The sequence below is a fragment of the Dermacentor andersoni genome, chromosome 3 (assembly GCF_023375885.2).
Source record: "Dermacentor andersoni chromosome 3, qqDerAnde1_hic_scaffold, whole genome shotgun sequence".
NCBI lineage: Eukaryota > Metazoa > Arthropoda > Arachnida > Ixodida > Ixodidae > Dermacentor > Dermacentor andersoni.
Window position 1 is genome coordinate 41,438,043 of NC_092816.1, and position 13,377 is coordinate 41,451,419.

The 13,377-nt window shown below is 43.8% G+C and overlaps 1 protein-coding gene across 2 annotated transcripts in view; it reads left to right on the top strand.

Annotated features, from left to right (window-relative positions):
• Positions 1-16: 16 nt before the first annotated feature.
• LOC126517152 (serine/threonine-protein phosphatase PGAM5, mitochondrial-like) overlaps positions 17-13,377 on the top strand; it is a 29,032-nt gene continuing 15,671 nt past the window's right edge. Inside the window, exons 1-2 of one of the 2 annotated variants that reach the window (XM_050167049.3) lie at positions 17-306; positions 1,143-1,321. In XM_050167049.3, the coding sequence (XP_050023006.2) occupies positions 155-306; positions 1,143-1,321 (331 nt within the window). In that variant the 5' untranslated portion in view covers positions 17-154. The remainder of the gene's footprint in view (positions 307-1,142; positions 1,322-13,377) is intronic. The other variant, XM_050167048.3, reaches the window with a different exon arrangement.

Consider the following 13,377-nt stretch of genomic DNA (forward strand, 5'->3'; position numbering starts at 1 on the left):
ATGTAATCACGTGGTACAACCGGTGGCTTCGGTGGTTTTTAGTGCTGTACAGGCGCTGCTGGCTAGTGTACACTGTACTGCTAGCATATGTATTTTTTTTGTCGGTGTGCTGTAGATTCGGGCTGCGCTGCTTCGATGCTCTGTATCCAGTGAAATGTTCCGGCGTGTTGTCACAGGCGTGAGCATTTTCGGTGGCGGTGTGGCAGCTTTTGTGGTTTGCAGCGAGCAAGCGAAGAAGCATACTGTGCAAGCCTCTTGGACTACGAACTTCGAGCCGACCGTTCAGTGGGACAGCAACTGGGACAGGTAAGCGCGGACTTGTTGAGGCACGCGGTTCATTTTAATCATGATTTCAATACTTCACGCTTCGTCCCACCACGTGTCCGTCTAGTTTGCATCTGCTCGAAGATCGTAGCGTTACAAATACTATTACGAGTGAAATGGATCTCAACCTGCGTAGTGTTCGTTTACTATCCTGGTGCATATTGCTGTTTCCGCAGCAAACCTCCCGTGCTAGTGCGATTGCATGAATTTGTGCGGTTAGTTGAAAAATGCAGTGCTTATCTGTAGTATATTTGATTCAAGATTCTTTTGTCGTTGTTCCCGCTCATTTCAACGATCAAGATTTGTCGAAACAAACAACCCGCCAGGGCTGTTGGACAATCGACAATTACTCATGTTGGGACAAGCTGTCATCTCTGCTGCACTGTCACACCTTTTTGAAAATTTTATTTCCGTCGAGCATTGTTCGAACGTGTAGCTGCGTTTTTTTGTCTCAGTGTATGGGGCTGTCGCGTACGTGCACTGTTTTACTATAAATTTGCTAATGAGAAAGAAGCAACTTCATTTCATTAAGTTCCGTGTAATGTTTAGTAATTGATGAAATAGTTTTACAAGACCAAGTTTTGCTGCATAATAGTGCTGTCGTACGTCAGTGAACACTGTTGTGCTCACGCCGAATGCTGACAAATGTTTGTCACCGCGTTAATCATAATAAAATTAAGAAATTCAGTTAGAGTAAAGTAATATTCATTAGGCATGTGCTGTATCATAGAGAATAGGATGTTTTGTTTTTAAAAGAATAATAAACTGAAAAGCATTTTGAAGTGCCTTAATACGACCTTTTTTTTTTTTGGCTGCAGGAGGGAGCCCGAGTGTTGCACAAAACCTCCCAAGAATACATCAGAAAAAGAACAGAATCGTTATAATGAAGAACTACATAATGCAAAGCCCACAGCAACACGGTACCTTTACATAATTCGACATGGCCAATACAATATGAAAGGGGAGTCAGATAAAGACTTCACTCTGACGGAATTGGGTAAGCATGTTTGTCACGGTATTTCTGCATGCTGTCATAGGCATGAAAGGAGGAGAGAGGCATTGTGTATAACATTTCACGAATTTGCATTTATTGTTGACATATTAATTATGTGAATTAATGGCACATCATTAGCATAAATAGGTGATATTGCTTAGCTGACATATAAGGATGGGTAAGCTAAAAACTGCAGAGAAATGTCACATTGCACAGCCACTGTCAAGTTTTTGGGTCATGTTGATGATAAACATTTTAATTGTTGTTTATACTGTCCTTGACTAGCCTATAAGTAATATTTTCAGAACATAAGTAAACAGTAAAATTTGCATTTAGTTCACAAATGCACCAAAGGACACATTTTGGTGAATACATGTTACTTTGTCTAGGACCTAGCAAAATGTAAAATCAGAACTTGCATGTTCATATAGATAACTATGCACCATGAGCTGTGCTCTTCAAGCAGAAAGCTGAAATATGCAGTTCTGTGACCACCGTTTTCTGCGACAAGAACAAGATTTGCTTAGCTGTAGTTCTAATCAGGAGGCACTTGACAGTGAGTTGCGAGAAATTTCAAAGGCTAGCAGTGTTATATCTTCTCAAAGTATTCGAGGACAGACTTCAAACCTTTGACATCGATCATAGGCACACATTATTAACAGAAAAGGATCTATAAAGCTCTTTCCAGTATTACACGGATAAAGAAAGATTAATAAAGATCAATTCCTACAAGCCTCTTGAGAGGGGTGCTTATAGCGTCAGCTACAATTACCTAAGTTATTCAGCACATCAGTCAAAACAAAACATTTATGCACTCTCCTTCCCAATCTAATTACGTTACCCACCGCACTATCTTAGTGGCTATGGCATTGCACTATTGAGGTCGAGGTCGCGGGTCTAATCCTGGCCAATGCGGCCACATTTCAATGGGGGTGAAATGTAAGATTGCTTGTATACTTAGACATAGGTGTACGTTAAAGAACCCCAGGAGGTCAAGATTAATCCACTGCAATGTCCCTTATAATCAGGTCCTGGTTTCAGCACATAAAACAACAGAATTTGTTTACTACTGGTTAGTTTAGTCTGTCCATATCCTGCACCACTGCTAATCACTTTCTTCAGTGCAACCTTCAGTGCAACCTTCAGTGCAACACAGGCGCAGCAGATGGTGAGCATTTGCTGCAGACACTAGGGCAAAGCACTTTGGGCAGTTTGCAGGGTCTTCAGTTGCTGGGACCCAGGCACACATTATGAAAGATGTAAGCCCAATCTGCTGTTATAATAATAGTAATCAATCAAGCAATGAGTCAATAAATAAATCAATAATGTATTTAATGTGCCTGGGGACGACACTGAAATATAAGTGCTAGTGGACAGAAAAAAAAAAGGTAAAAGTGTAAAACAACTACTACTAAAAGTTATGGGATAGAAAAATTTAATGAAAAACCAAAAACAAAAAGCTCATAGCTGCCAACTCTCCTGATTTGTCTGGGAGACTTCCGAATCATGACCAATTCTCCGATTGTATGGACACGGGCATAAATCTCCTGAAAAGCTGCCCCAGCCCTGCCTGGGAAAAAAAAGAAACTGTCCTGCTGCACAGCCGTATCATAATTGCCATTAGACACTACATAGTCAGATGCTGTCTAGTTTAAAGCCAAGCCACTGATGGTTGTAGGCAGTGCAGGCCTAACTCAATTCGCTTCATGTCGAGCTGTGCGATGAGGATTACATGTGAGGATTACGTGTCTGATATGCATTTCATAATGGCTGGTTTCCTTAGGTCAGCTTCTCTGCAGTCAAAAATTGTGGTGAATTATATCGAGTGGAAAGGTCCCGCTGTCACGAGCATAGAACCTGTTGCTTAATTGTACACCTGCTCACGCGCCATCTCCGGTCACAGTACGAGCACTGAGGCATCTAATAACTGCACTGGAAGTCATGGAAGTCACTCAGCGCAGTTTCTGTCATTTTTGGGTCCCATAATAAAAAAAGATTATTTTCTTGTCTCCCCCCCTCCTGTCCAGGCAAATATCCTGAATTTCGCGATCCTCAGGTTGGCAGGTATGAAGAACTGGATAAACAGCTACATGATGAACAACAATACAGGAGTAACACAATATTGAGATGCAGAACATGTATAGAAAGATAGGGAAACTACGGGAAGTCAAGTGAGGGTTGCAGCGAGAAAGGGGTGAGGGGTGCGAGAGGCCATGTACCCTGGTAGTGTTCTGCGGAACCTGCAGTGGAACAGAAGCTAGTTGAACCGAACATGTGGTAATTTCACGAATGATTTTGTACAAAATGAGGACGTCGGTACGAATGCATCTGCAGCTAAGTGATTGAAGTGTAGGATGATTATTCAGATTTGAAAGGTTGTTGGTGCATGAGGTCAGAAAACAATGTTTATGTATACTCGTGAACGTCTTGTGCCTGTGCTCACTTAAGATGCTATTTGAAATGCTTGGGCCATTCCACACCACTGAGGCATGCAAACAATTTGAGGAACAGAAGTGAGCTACAGAAATAACTTGTAAGTCTGCAGATAGAATTGTGCGCACGCAGGCCTCGTGATGCTACATGCTTAGACAAGGGGCAGGGAAGCTTAATGTACAGTCAAAAAGCACACAGAGATCGCTTATTTCAACAATCCTTGTCAACACTACATGATCGATAGAACAAGGAAGTCATGATAATAATAAAAATAATAAAGTCGCTTCTGTGAAATGTTTTAACTTAGGTATTCATCCGCATGTCATCCTGGACGTTATAAATTTGCACGGTGTTCCTTCTGAGACGTGATGGCGGTAGTGCTCTTCATTTCATGCACTCGTGATTTGGCATCCAGAGTGTTGTTATTTTACCCACTGGTGTTTGCTTAGTGGCTATAGTGTAAGGCTGCTAAGCACGAGGTCGTGGGATCAAATCCCGGCCACGGCGGCCGCATTTTGATGGGGACGAAATGTGAAAACACCAGTGTACTTAGATTTAGGGGCACGTCAAAGAACCCCAGGGGGTCAAAATTTCCGGAGTCCCCCACTACGACAGGCCTCATAATCAGAAAGTGGTTTTGGCACGTAAAACCCCATAATTTATTAAGTGTTGTTAATTTTGTTTCCTGTCACGTATGTGGCTCCTACCCTCCATGGGGGATTGGCAAAGAAATGGATATGCAGCTCGCAGCTGTGCCATTTTGTATTGATGGATTGTTAGTGTGAGGTAGAAGACGATCACAACAGTGACCCGCACGCTGACAAAAGTGTTGCCTGAGGTTTTTTATATAGGGAAGGCACTATGCCGGGTTGTGTAAGGCACTGAGAAAGGCGTTTGCATCACCAGGCATTTGGTGTGTTGCGACACCATGTACCCGAGCACATGAGGGTTGGACCCTCCCACTTGTAGCCGTGCTTGGCTTCGTCATGTCTGGAAAAAGGGGGATCCTGGGGGTTGAACTGATGCCGGGTGTTCGAACCTTTAAGGCAACCCGGCGGAGGCAACACACCTTTTTGGCCTCTGCTTCACATAGACGGCACGTCCAGACTGACCCACCTGGAGAAAATCGGCAGTCGCCTTTTCCTGTCCTCCTCTCCAATCTTCGTCTTTCTCTCTTGCCTTTCGCCTTTACTGTCTTCTTTTTGCTTCTTATCACTTCTTGTCACTTCCAAATTTCCTGGTGGCAAGGGTTAACTGTGTCTAATATATCGTCTTGGGTATATATATTAGGTTACAGCGTTGATGCATGGCTGGCGTTTGCAGGCATTAAAGGGAAACTGAAGAGTCTGTTGAATTCAATAAGACACTCATATACGGATGCGGGAACCTTGTAAACCATGCAGGTAAAATTTTGGGGGGGATTTTTCACTTATGAGCGATGTAATTGGTTAAAACTGCGCTGTTGCTCCGCCCCCCGTCGAGCGCCATGCGCTGCTGCTGACGCTGACGATGCGAGCGGAGACCGAAAATCGCGGCCTAGTGACGTCAGCACTCGTGCTCCGCTCCTTCGCAGTCTCCGCGACCGTGCTTGACCGTGCTTGTTTCTGCGTACGTGCCGTCATAATCTGCTTCGCTTGGCCTTGCATTCCTTTGTTCGTGTGTATGTAGAGTGGTAGTTGATGTGCGCAGCATTAATTGAAGTGGTGGGCCGATCATGCTGGCGTTCTGTGCAGCCTACGGTTGCACGAACACCAGCGGCCGCGACGATGTTCCGATGTTCCATTACTTCCCGCAAGACAAGAAGCTTTCAGCTAAGTGGGAGGCTGCTGTGAATTGAATTTCAAGCGCTCAATCACAACAGTGCTGTGCTCTAACCACTTTTGTGACGACGATTACTGCCAGAGTTCATCAATAATGCGCGAATGAGTGAGAGTAGGACTTGCTGCTAGCAGGCTTTCTAAACGCAGTGCAACAAGGTCGGGGCAACGAACACATAAAAATCAAGAAAAAGAAATGGGCATGGGCAGGACATGTAATGAGGAGGGAAGATAACCGATGGTCATTAAGGGTTACGGACTGGATTCCGAGGGAAGGGAAGCGTAGCAGGGGGCAACAGAAAGTTAGGTGGGCAGATGAGATTAGGAAGTTTGGAGGATCAACATGGCCACAATTAGTACATGACCGGGGTAGTTGGGAGAAGTATGGGAGAGGCCTTTGCCCTGCAGTGGGCGTAACCAGGCTGATGATGATGATGATGAACGAACACACAAAGACGGGACGGGTGCGGGCGGACGAATGGTAACTGGTCTTGGAAGACCTCATGAATACGCGAACTCGTCCAAACCTGGATTTTGATTTACTGCTACTTCCTTCGTGTTAGCACACTGAAAGGAAGGTGCATGTTAATCTCCCAGCCTTGATGCAGGTTTCGTCGCATACCACTGTTAATTTTCTATTCGCACATATGTTGTGAAACAGCCTACGTGCAGCTACCATAACCCAGAGCAAGTGTAAAATTCGCATATGTTTGAAAGCCAGCACACGCCAGGACGCTGCGCTCCCCCTTCTCTTGTGCACACCTTGCAGGGGCGTCTGCGTCAGCAGGCGTTTGGTGCGTTGCGGCACCACGTACCCGAGCACACGAGGGTTGGACCCTCCCGCGTGTAGCCGTGCACAGCTTAGCCGTGTCCGGGGAAAGGGGGATCCTGGCGGTTGAGCCGATGCCGTGTGTTCGGACCTTTAAGGCCCCCCGGCAGAGGCAGCACACCTCTTTGGCCTTTGCTTCACCTAGACGGCACCCCCGGACTGACCCACCCGAGGGAAATCGGCAGTCGCGTCTTCCTGTCTCTCTCTTCTCAAACCTTCGTCTTTATCTCTCACTTTTTGATCTTTCCTGTCTTGTTCTCTCTTCCATTTACTTCCTTTCTCCACGGCGGCAAGGGTTAACCTTGTGTGGCTATCCTACCTTGGGTACACCATATTTGGTTATAGTGACGGCGTACGGCTGGTGTCGTGCAGGCTTGAACACACGCTCTGCTGTGTCCCCTCATTGGGCTCCGTGGTGGGCAGTCGGTGCTGTTGCCGAACATACACATTTTCCTATGGCAGTGCAGGCCTCTGTTGTTTATGATCGGCGTCTGAAAAAGATGCGGCACCGAAGTACCATTCCAATTTTCCTTTCGAAGCAATGCTCCATCTTTCCCCAAGTACTATGTAGTCCACAGCGAAACCAACATGCCAGTAAGAAAGCTATCTCCATTCCTTATAGCCAAATGCCTGAAAGATAAAATCGGACCGACATACAAAGTCTCCAAAATGTCTAGCAGGGACCTCCTCCTAGAACTAAATGATAAAGATCAAGCAGAGAAGCTCTCTGAACTTACCAGTATTGGCGATGCGACAGTGTCCGTTTCAGCTCACAGAACACTTAATACAAGCAGGGGAGTAATATCTGAAGAAGACTTTATTAGCTTAAGCGATGAGGAACTGCTGGAAGGTTTCCAGGAACAAAATGTTACTAAGGTACAAAGAATAGTAATCCGCAGAAACGACCAAGAAATCCCCACCAAACATGTTATACTCACCTTCCGAACAAGCGTAATGCCTACTTCACCCGATGCAGTTTATGTTAAAGTCAATGTGAGACCATATATCCCGAACCCCAGACAATGTTTCAAGTGCCAAAGGTTTGGACATGCTTCACATGCATGCCGAGGACAAACAACTTGTGCTAAATGCAGCTCCAACGATCACCAATCTGAGAAGTGCACCTGTTCCCCACATTGTGTTACTTGCAAAGGAGATCATCGTGCTTACTCGCGGTCTTGCCCTTGCTGGAAAAAAGAAAGAGAAGTAATTGCACTAACTGTAAAATAAAAATCTCATTCTATGAAGCCAGAAAGCGGCTATCCTACCTTCCGCGAAGAAGTTACGCCGATGTGACGCAGATGGGGGCAGCGTCACAGAGGTCTCAGGAGTCCTCCGAGACCACGCATAGTGGTCCCGCAGTGACCCCTCCCGCCCCCGTGGTGGAAGCAGCCGGCGCTGTTCTATACTCTTCAAAGGCCCTGCAGACACCAGTCCCGAGGCAGGGCCCTAAGATCAAGTGAACTCCAAGGCCCAAGACACGTGTCTCGGCGCCAAACTCTCGGTCCTCCAGCGCCTCAGAGAGAGCGATGGAGGTCGACACAAAAACCCCAGTGTCATTGACACCGAAGGACAAGCGCTCGCTCGAGCGCGGTAAGAGGGACAAAATCCCAATAGCCACTCAAAATAAGAAAGCGATAACTTGAAGGTTATTGCTCATTTGTATTAGCTTTTTTAAATCCATGTCACCTAACATCCCACCTCTTAGTTTTTTCATAGTGCCATTTCTGACCTTTCAATTTCAAGATGGCTTTTATTATCCATTGGAATTGTAGAGGGCTTTTACACAACTTAGGTGACATCAAAGACATGTTAAGTAACTTCTCTCCTGTGGCCTTGTGCTTACAAGAAACAAACTTAGGCGAAAAGCACAAGAACATTTTAAAAGGCTTCACTGTTGTACGGCGCGACCATACTCAGGCAAACCGGCTTTCAGGTGGTGTAGCTATTGTTCTACAGAGCGGCATTGCAGCTAAAGAAGTTGCCATTAATACTCGCTTAGAAGCCGTTGCTGTCACGGTTTTAGCACATAAAACCATTACCATTTGTTCAATGTACATTCCACCACATTCACATTTTACTGTAAGAGATCTGGAGTTAATTTTAAACCAGCTACCTAAACCTTTTTAATAGCAGGTGATTTTAACGCTCGTAACATATTATGGTGTAGCAAAACAACTGACACCAGGGGACAAACACTTGAAGATTTTATCCTGACAAACGAAATATGCCTTTTAGACACTGGTGCGGCAACCTACTGCTCCCCAAGCACAGGAGCTATGAGCTGTCAAGATCTGGCGCTGTGCACTCCATTTCTCTTGATCGATTTTAAATGGAGTGTTATTAACAATCCTTATGGTAGTGATCATATGCCTGGCATTATTAGAAAATCATCTCCTTTCCCTACAGTACCATTAAGATCACCCCGTTGGAAACGCCATCTAGCAGACTGGCCTCTCTTCAGCGAGAAGGCCAGTCTGGATGACATATCAGATGATAAAACGATAGACGAAATGAATGAAAAGATTATTGTCTCCATACTTGCTGTAGCAGAACAGACGATCCCGCAATCCTCCGGCTTCTTAAGGAAAAAACTAAAACCCTGGTGGACGAACGAATGTACTCAAACTAAAAGAAGCACAAAACAAAGCGTGCGGTATCTTTCGGCGATACCCAACACAAGATAACCTCCTGTATTTCAAGAAAGCAAAGTCGAAAGCCAGGTACATGCATAGGCAAGCCGAAAGACAGTCTTGGCAAACGTATGTATCCTCCATGAATAGCTCATTAACATCCAAAAGCATGTGGGATCAGCTTCGTAAGTTTAGAAGCGAGTACGCTCCTTATACGATCCCCATACTCTCACCTCCAGGTACACAAACGAATTTAAAAGAACAAGCAGACATATTAAGGCAGCATTTCCGTGACATATCAAGCTCAATGAACTATTCCACTGAATTTCAAAAATTTAAACAATCAGCAGAAAAACAAAAGCTTCCGACAAGGGGAAGTTCCGAGAGATCATATAATGCCCCCGTAACACTTCCGGAAATCAACAGAGTACTCACTACGGGCAAAAAAACAGCACCAGGTCTGGACAGAGTACATTACACAATGCTCGCATGCCTATCTCTAAAAGCAGTTATAACATTGCTCTGCTTTTTCAACATAATCTGGGAAACAGGAAAAATGCCAAATGAGTGGAAAAAAGCCATTATAATCCCTTTCTTGAAAGCTGGAAAGCATCCTACAACAGCTACCAGCTACCGACCTATAGCACTCACAAGCTGTCTTGCCAAGTCCTATGAATCCATTATAAACATCAGATTGGCAGACATCCTCGAAACTGAGAACCTGCTCGATAATCATCAGTGTGGGTACAAGAAAGGCTGCTCTACAAAAGATCGTCTAGTTCGGTTAGAACACGAGATACGTGCGGCCTTTCTACACATGCAATATTGTCTCACATGTTATCTTTGATCTAGAAAAGGCGTATGACTCAACATGGAGGTTTGGTATTTTAAGGGACCTAGCAGATTTAGGGATCCGCGGCAGAATGCTTAAATGTCTAGCTGATTTCATGTCCGATCGAATATTCCAAGTGCGCTTAGGAACTGTGCTGTCCCGCGTATTTATTCAAGAAAACGGAGTACCTCAGGGATGCGTATTAAGCGCAACATTGTGGTGAAAATGAAATTTCTCAATAATGTAGTTCACAATCATGCAGAGGAAAAGAAACATGCATGAAGTGTACTGCCAATGGCCATCCATCTTGCAATGCTCCTGCATAATGTCTGAATTGCAAGGGCGATCACCTAGCTTACTGATAGAGCTGCCTTTGCTGGAAAAGAGGACAAAATCATTGCAATCACTGTAAAGGAAAATATCTCATTCTATGAAGCGAGGAAAAGGCTAGGGCACTTACCTCAAGTAAGCTATGCCAGTGTGGTGGGGGCAGCGCTACACCAGCTTTCGGAGTCTACAGGGTCCACACAAGGTGTGCCTGTAGAAACCTCATCTGCCCCCTTGGTAGTGGCAGCCAGTGCTGCCCCACCGCTTCCAAAGGCTCCGGAGACCACGGTCTTGCAGGGCTCTAAGACAACTCGAACATCAAGGTCTGAGGCACGTGCCTCAGCGTCAATCTTTCAGTCCTCCAGTGCCTCCTGACAGAGCAGTAGAGGTCAGTACCAATACACCAGTGTCATTGACACCAAAAGACCAGCGCTCTCTCAAGCACGCAAAGAGGCATAAACTTCCAATATCTGCTCCAAAAAGTACAGGTAAACTAACAGTTACCATTTTTATCCACAGTCCCTTTTTAAACATAAGTTACCTATAATATGTATTTGACTAATTTATGCTTGTATATTCTTGAGTCTGTTCCATCATGGCTTCTATTATACAGTGGAACTGCAGAGGTCTACACATAACTTAGGTGACATAAAAGACATCATAAATATTTTCTTCCCAGTTGTCTTTTGTTTACAGGAAACAAACCTATGCCCCAAAAACTGGAATTTTTAAGAGGTTCTTTTCTCTTTAAAGAAGACAGAAAACACCAGCCGACTGTCTGGAGGAGTTGCCATTGTTGTGAAAGGCGGCGTTCCTACCCTAGAAATTAAACTGAATACTCCTTTCGAAGCGGTTGCTATCACTATTCCCTCTTTTAATACTATAACAGACTGTTCTTTGTACTTACTACCCCACGACAGTGTAAATGTGAAAGATCTTGAAAAGCTGGTTGAACAGCTACTGGGCCCTTTTACACTCATAGGTGATTTTAATGCCCATCGTACTCTTTGGGGAACTGAGAAAACTGACCAGAGAGGACAACTCAGAAAATTTTGTTCTAACAATATCTGTCTTAAACTCAGGAGTGCCTATAATTTTAGCTGTCTTGATTTAGCTTTCTGTTCACCTTCTCTTTTTATTGATTTTAGCTGCGAAGTGTTGGACCATCCATCAGCAGTGACCACTTACCTGCCGTAATCAGTCATCAGCTTTACTCATCATCACTTGCAAACTATGCCATTGGAAGTTCCAACTGGCAGACTGGCTGCTTTTCACAGAAATTGCCAAACTTGAACGTTTTTTAGCTGACCTAGGTGTCGATGAGATTAGTGAAACTTTTACTAATTGCATAATCACGGTAGCCGAAAGAGCCATACCCCAGTCTTCTGAGCAACATTAAAAAAAAGAACAACTAAACCCGTGGTGGACAAAGGAATGTACGGAAGTCAAAAAAGAACAATACGGCCTGGGGCAATCTTCGTAGAAACCCAACATACAACAAACCTAGTGAACTTCAAACAGAAAAAAGCCCATGCACGATACATTCGTAGACAAGCCGAAAAACACTGTTGGCAGAAAAACGTCTCCTCAATTAATAGTTCAGTCACCTCCAAGTGCATGAGGGAACAGGTAAAGAAATTTGAAGAGGATTACTCATTCTACACAATTTCTTTACTCTCAAGTCCTCGTATACAAACAACACTCTAAGAACAAGCAAACATTCTGGGAGAATAATTCTACAGTGTATCAAGTTCTGCCAACTGCACACACACATTTGATACAAAAACTCTGTTAAAGAACAATTACCAACAACAGGTGCAGCCGATGAACCGTACAATGCTCCCCTCACATTCACGGAATTAAATAGTGTACTTTCAGCTGCAAAGAAAACTGCAGTTGGTATGGGCTGCATTTGCTGCACCATGTTTGCCCACTTGTCAGAAACATCCGTAAAAGCATTACTAAAATCCTTTAACAAGATCTGGGAAACTGGAAAAGTGCCGAAAGCATGAAAAAATGCTGTAATTATACTTTCAGTAAAATCTGAAGAACTCCCAACATCCCCCAGCGGCTACCACCCGATTTCTCTCGCCAGTTGTTTGGAAAAGTCATACGAATGTGTTGTGAACACCAGGCTAACGTTTATCCTCAAAACGGAAAAGTCCTTAAGAGGAAGCTTTAGCTCGGGTGCTCCTATCTAAATACATGTAAAAGGAGAATTCGTTTTTCTTGGCAACCACTGCACCAAATTTGACGAGGTTTGTTGCATTTAAAAGAAAAACATAAATTCTAGTGACTGTTGGTTTCGAATTTTTGAGTTAGGTCATCAATTTTTTATTATAGATTGGCAAAAATTAAAATTTAAAAAAAACGAAACTATGAAGTTTACAACTCTAACTCAACAACGAAAAACGATAATACAATTCTGTGAATTGCATCTAATAGTACATCTAAAGCGGACAAAATTGGTATGCTGCACATGAATATGAAAAATTTTAGTAATATGGAAATACAGCTTTTGCAGAACCCTTGTAACCAACGTAACAAATTCACGTAAGATGTAAAATGACATATTTCTCCGCTTTGAATGATCTAATGGATGCCGTTTACAGAACCGTAATATCTGTTCTTGATGCAGAGCTATGAATTTGTAAACTTTGTGCTTCTATTTTTTTCAGACGGTCGAATATTTGAAAATCTTTTTAACAAAGTTCAAGCCCTAAATCGAAATTCCGCTTCCAACAGTCACTAGAATTTACCTTTCTCTCTCAAATGCAACAAATTTCTTTAAAATCGGTCAAGGGTTTATCTCAGAAAAACGTTTTTGCGTTTTACATGTCTTTGAAAAGGCCGCGTCGCAGTTGGGCCCGAGCTAAAGCTTCCTCTTAAATATGGGTCTACCCAAGAAAACGGTGTGCCTCAGGGCTGTGTTTTAAGTGCAGTTTTGTTTCTGGTTAAAATGAACTCTGTTAACAAGGTCATACCATATACCCTTATGCATTCTCTTTACGTTGATGATCTCCAAATTGATTTCTGCGCATCTAGCACAACAGCATGTGAACAGCAGATCCAAATCACTCTATACAAATTGACACAATGGGCTGATACAAACTGCTTCCATTTTTCATTGGAAAAAACTTTTGCTGTGTTCTCTCAAAAGAGGGGCTTACAACCGGACCCCTTCCTGA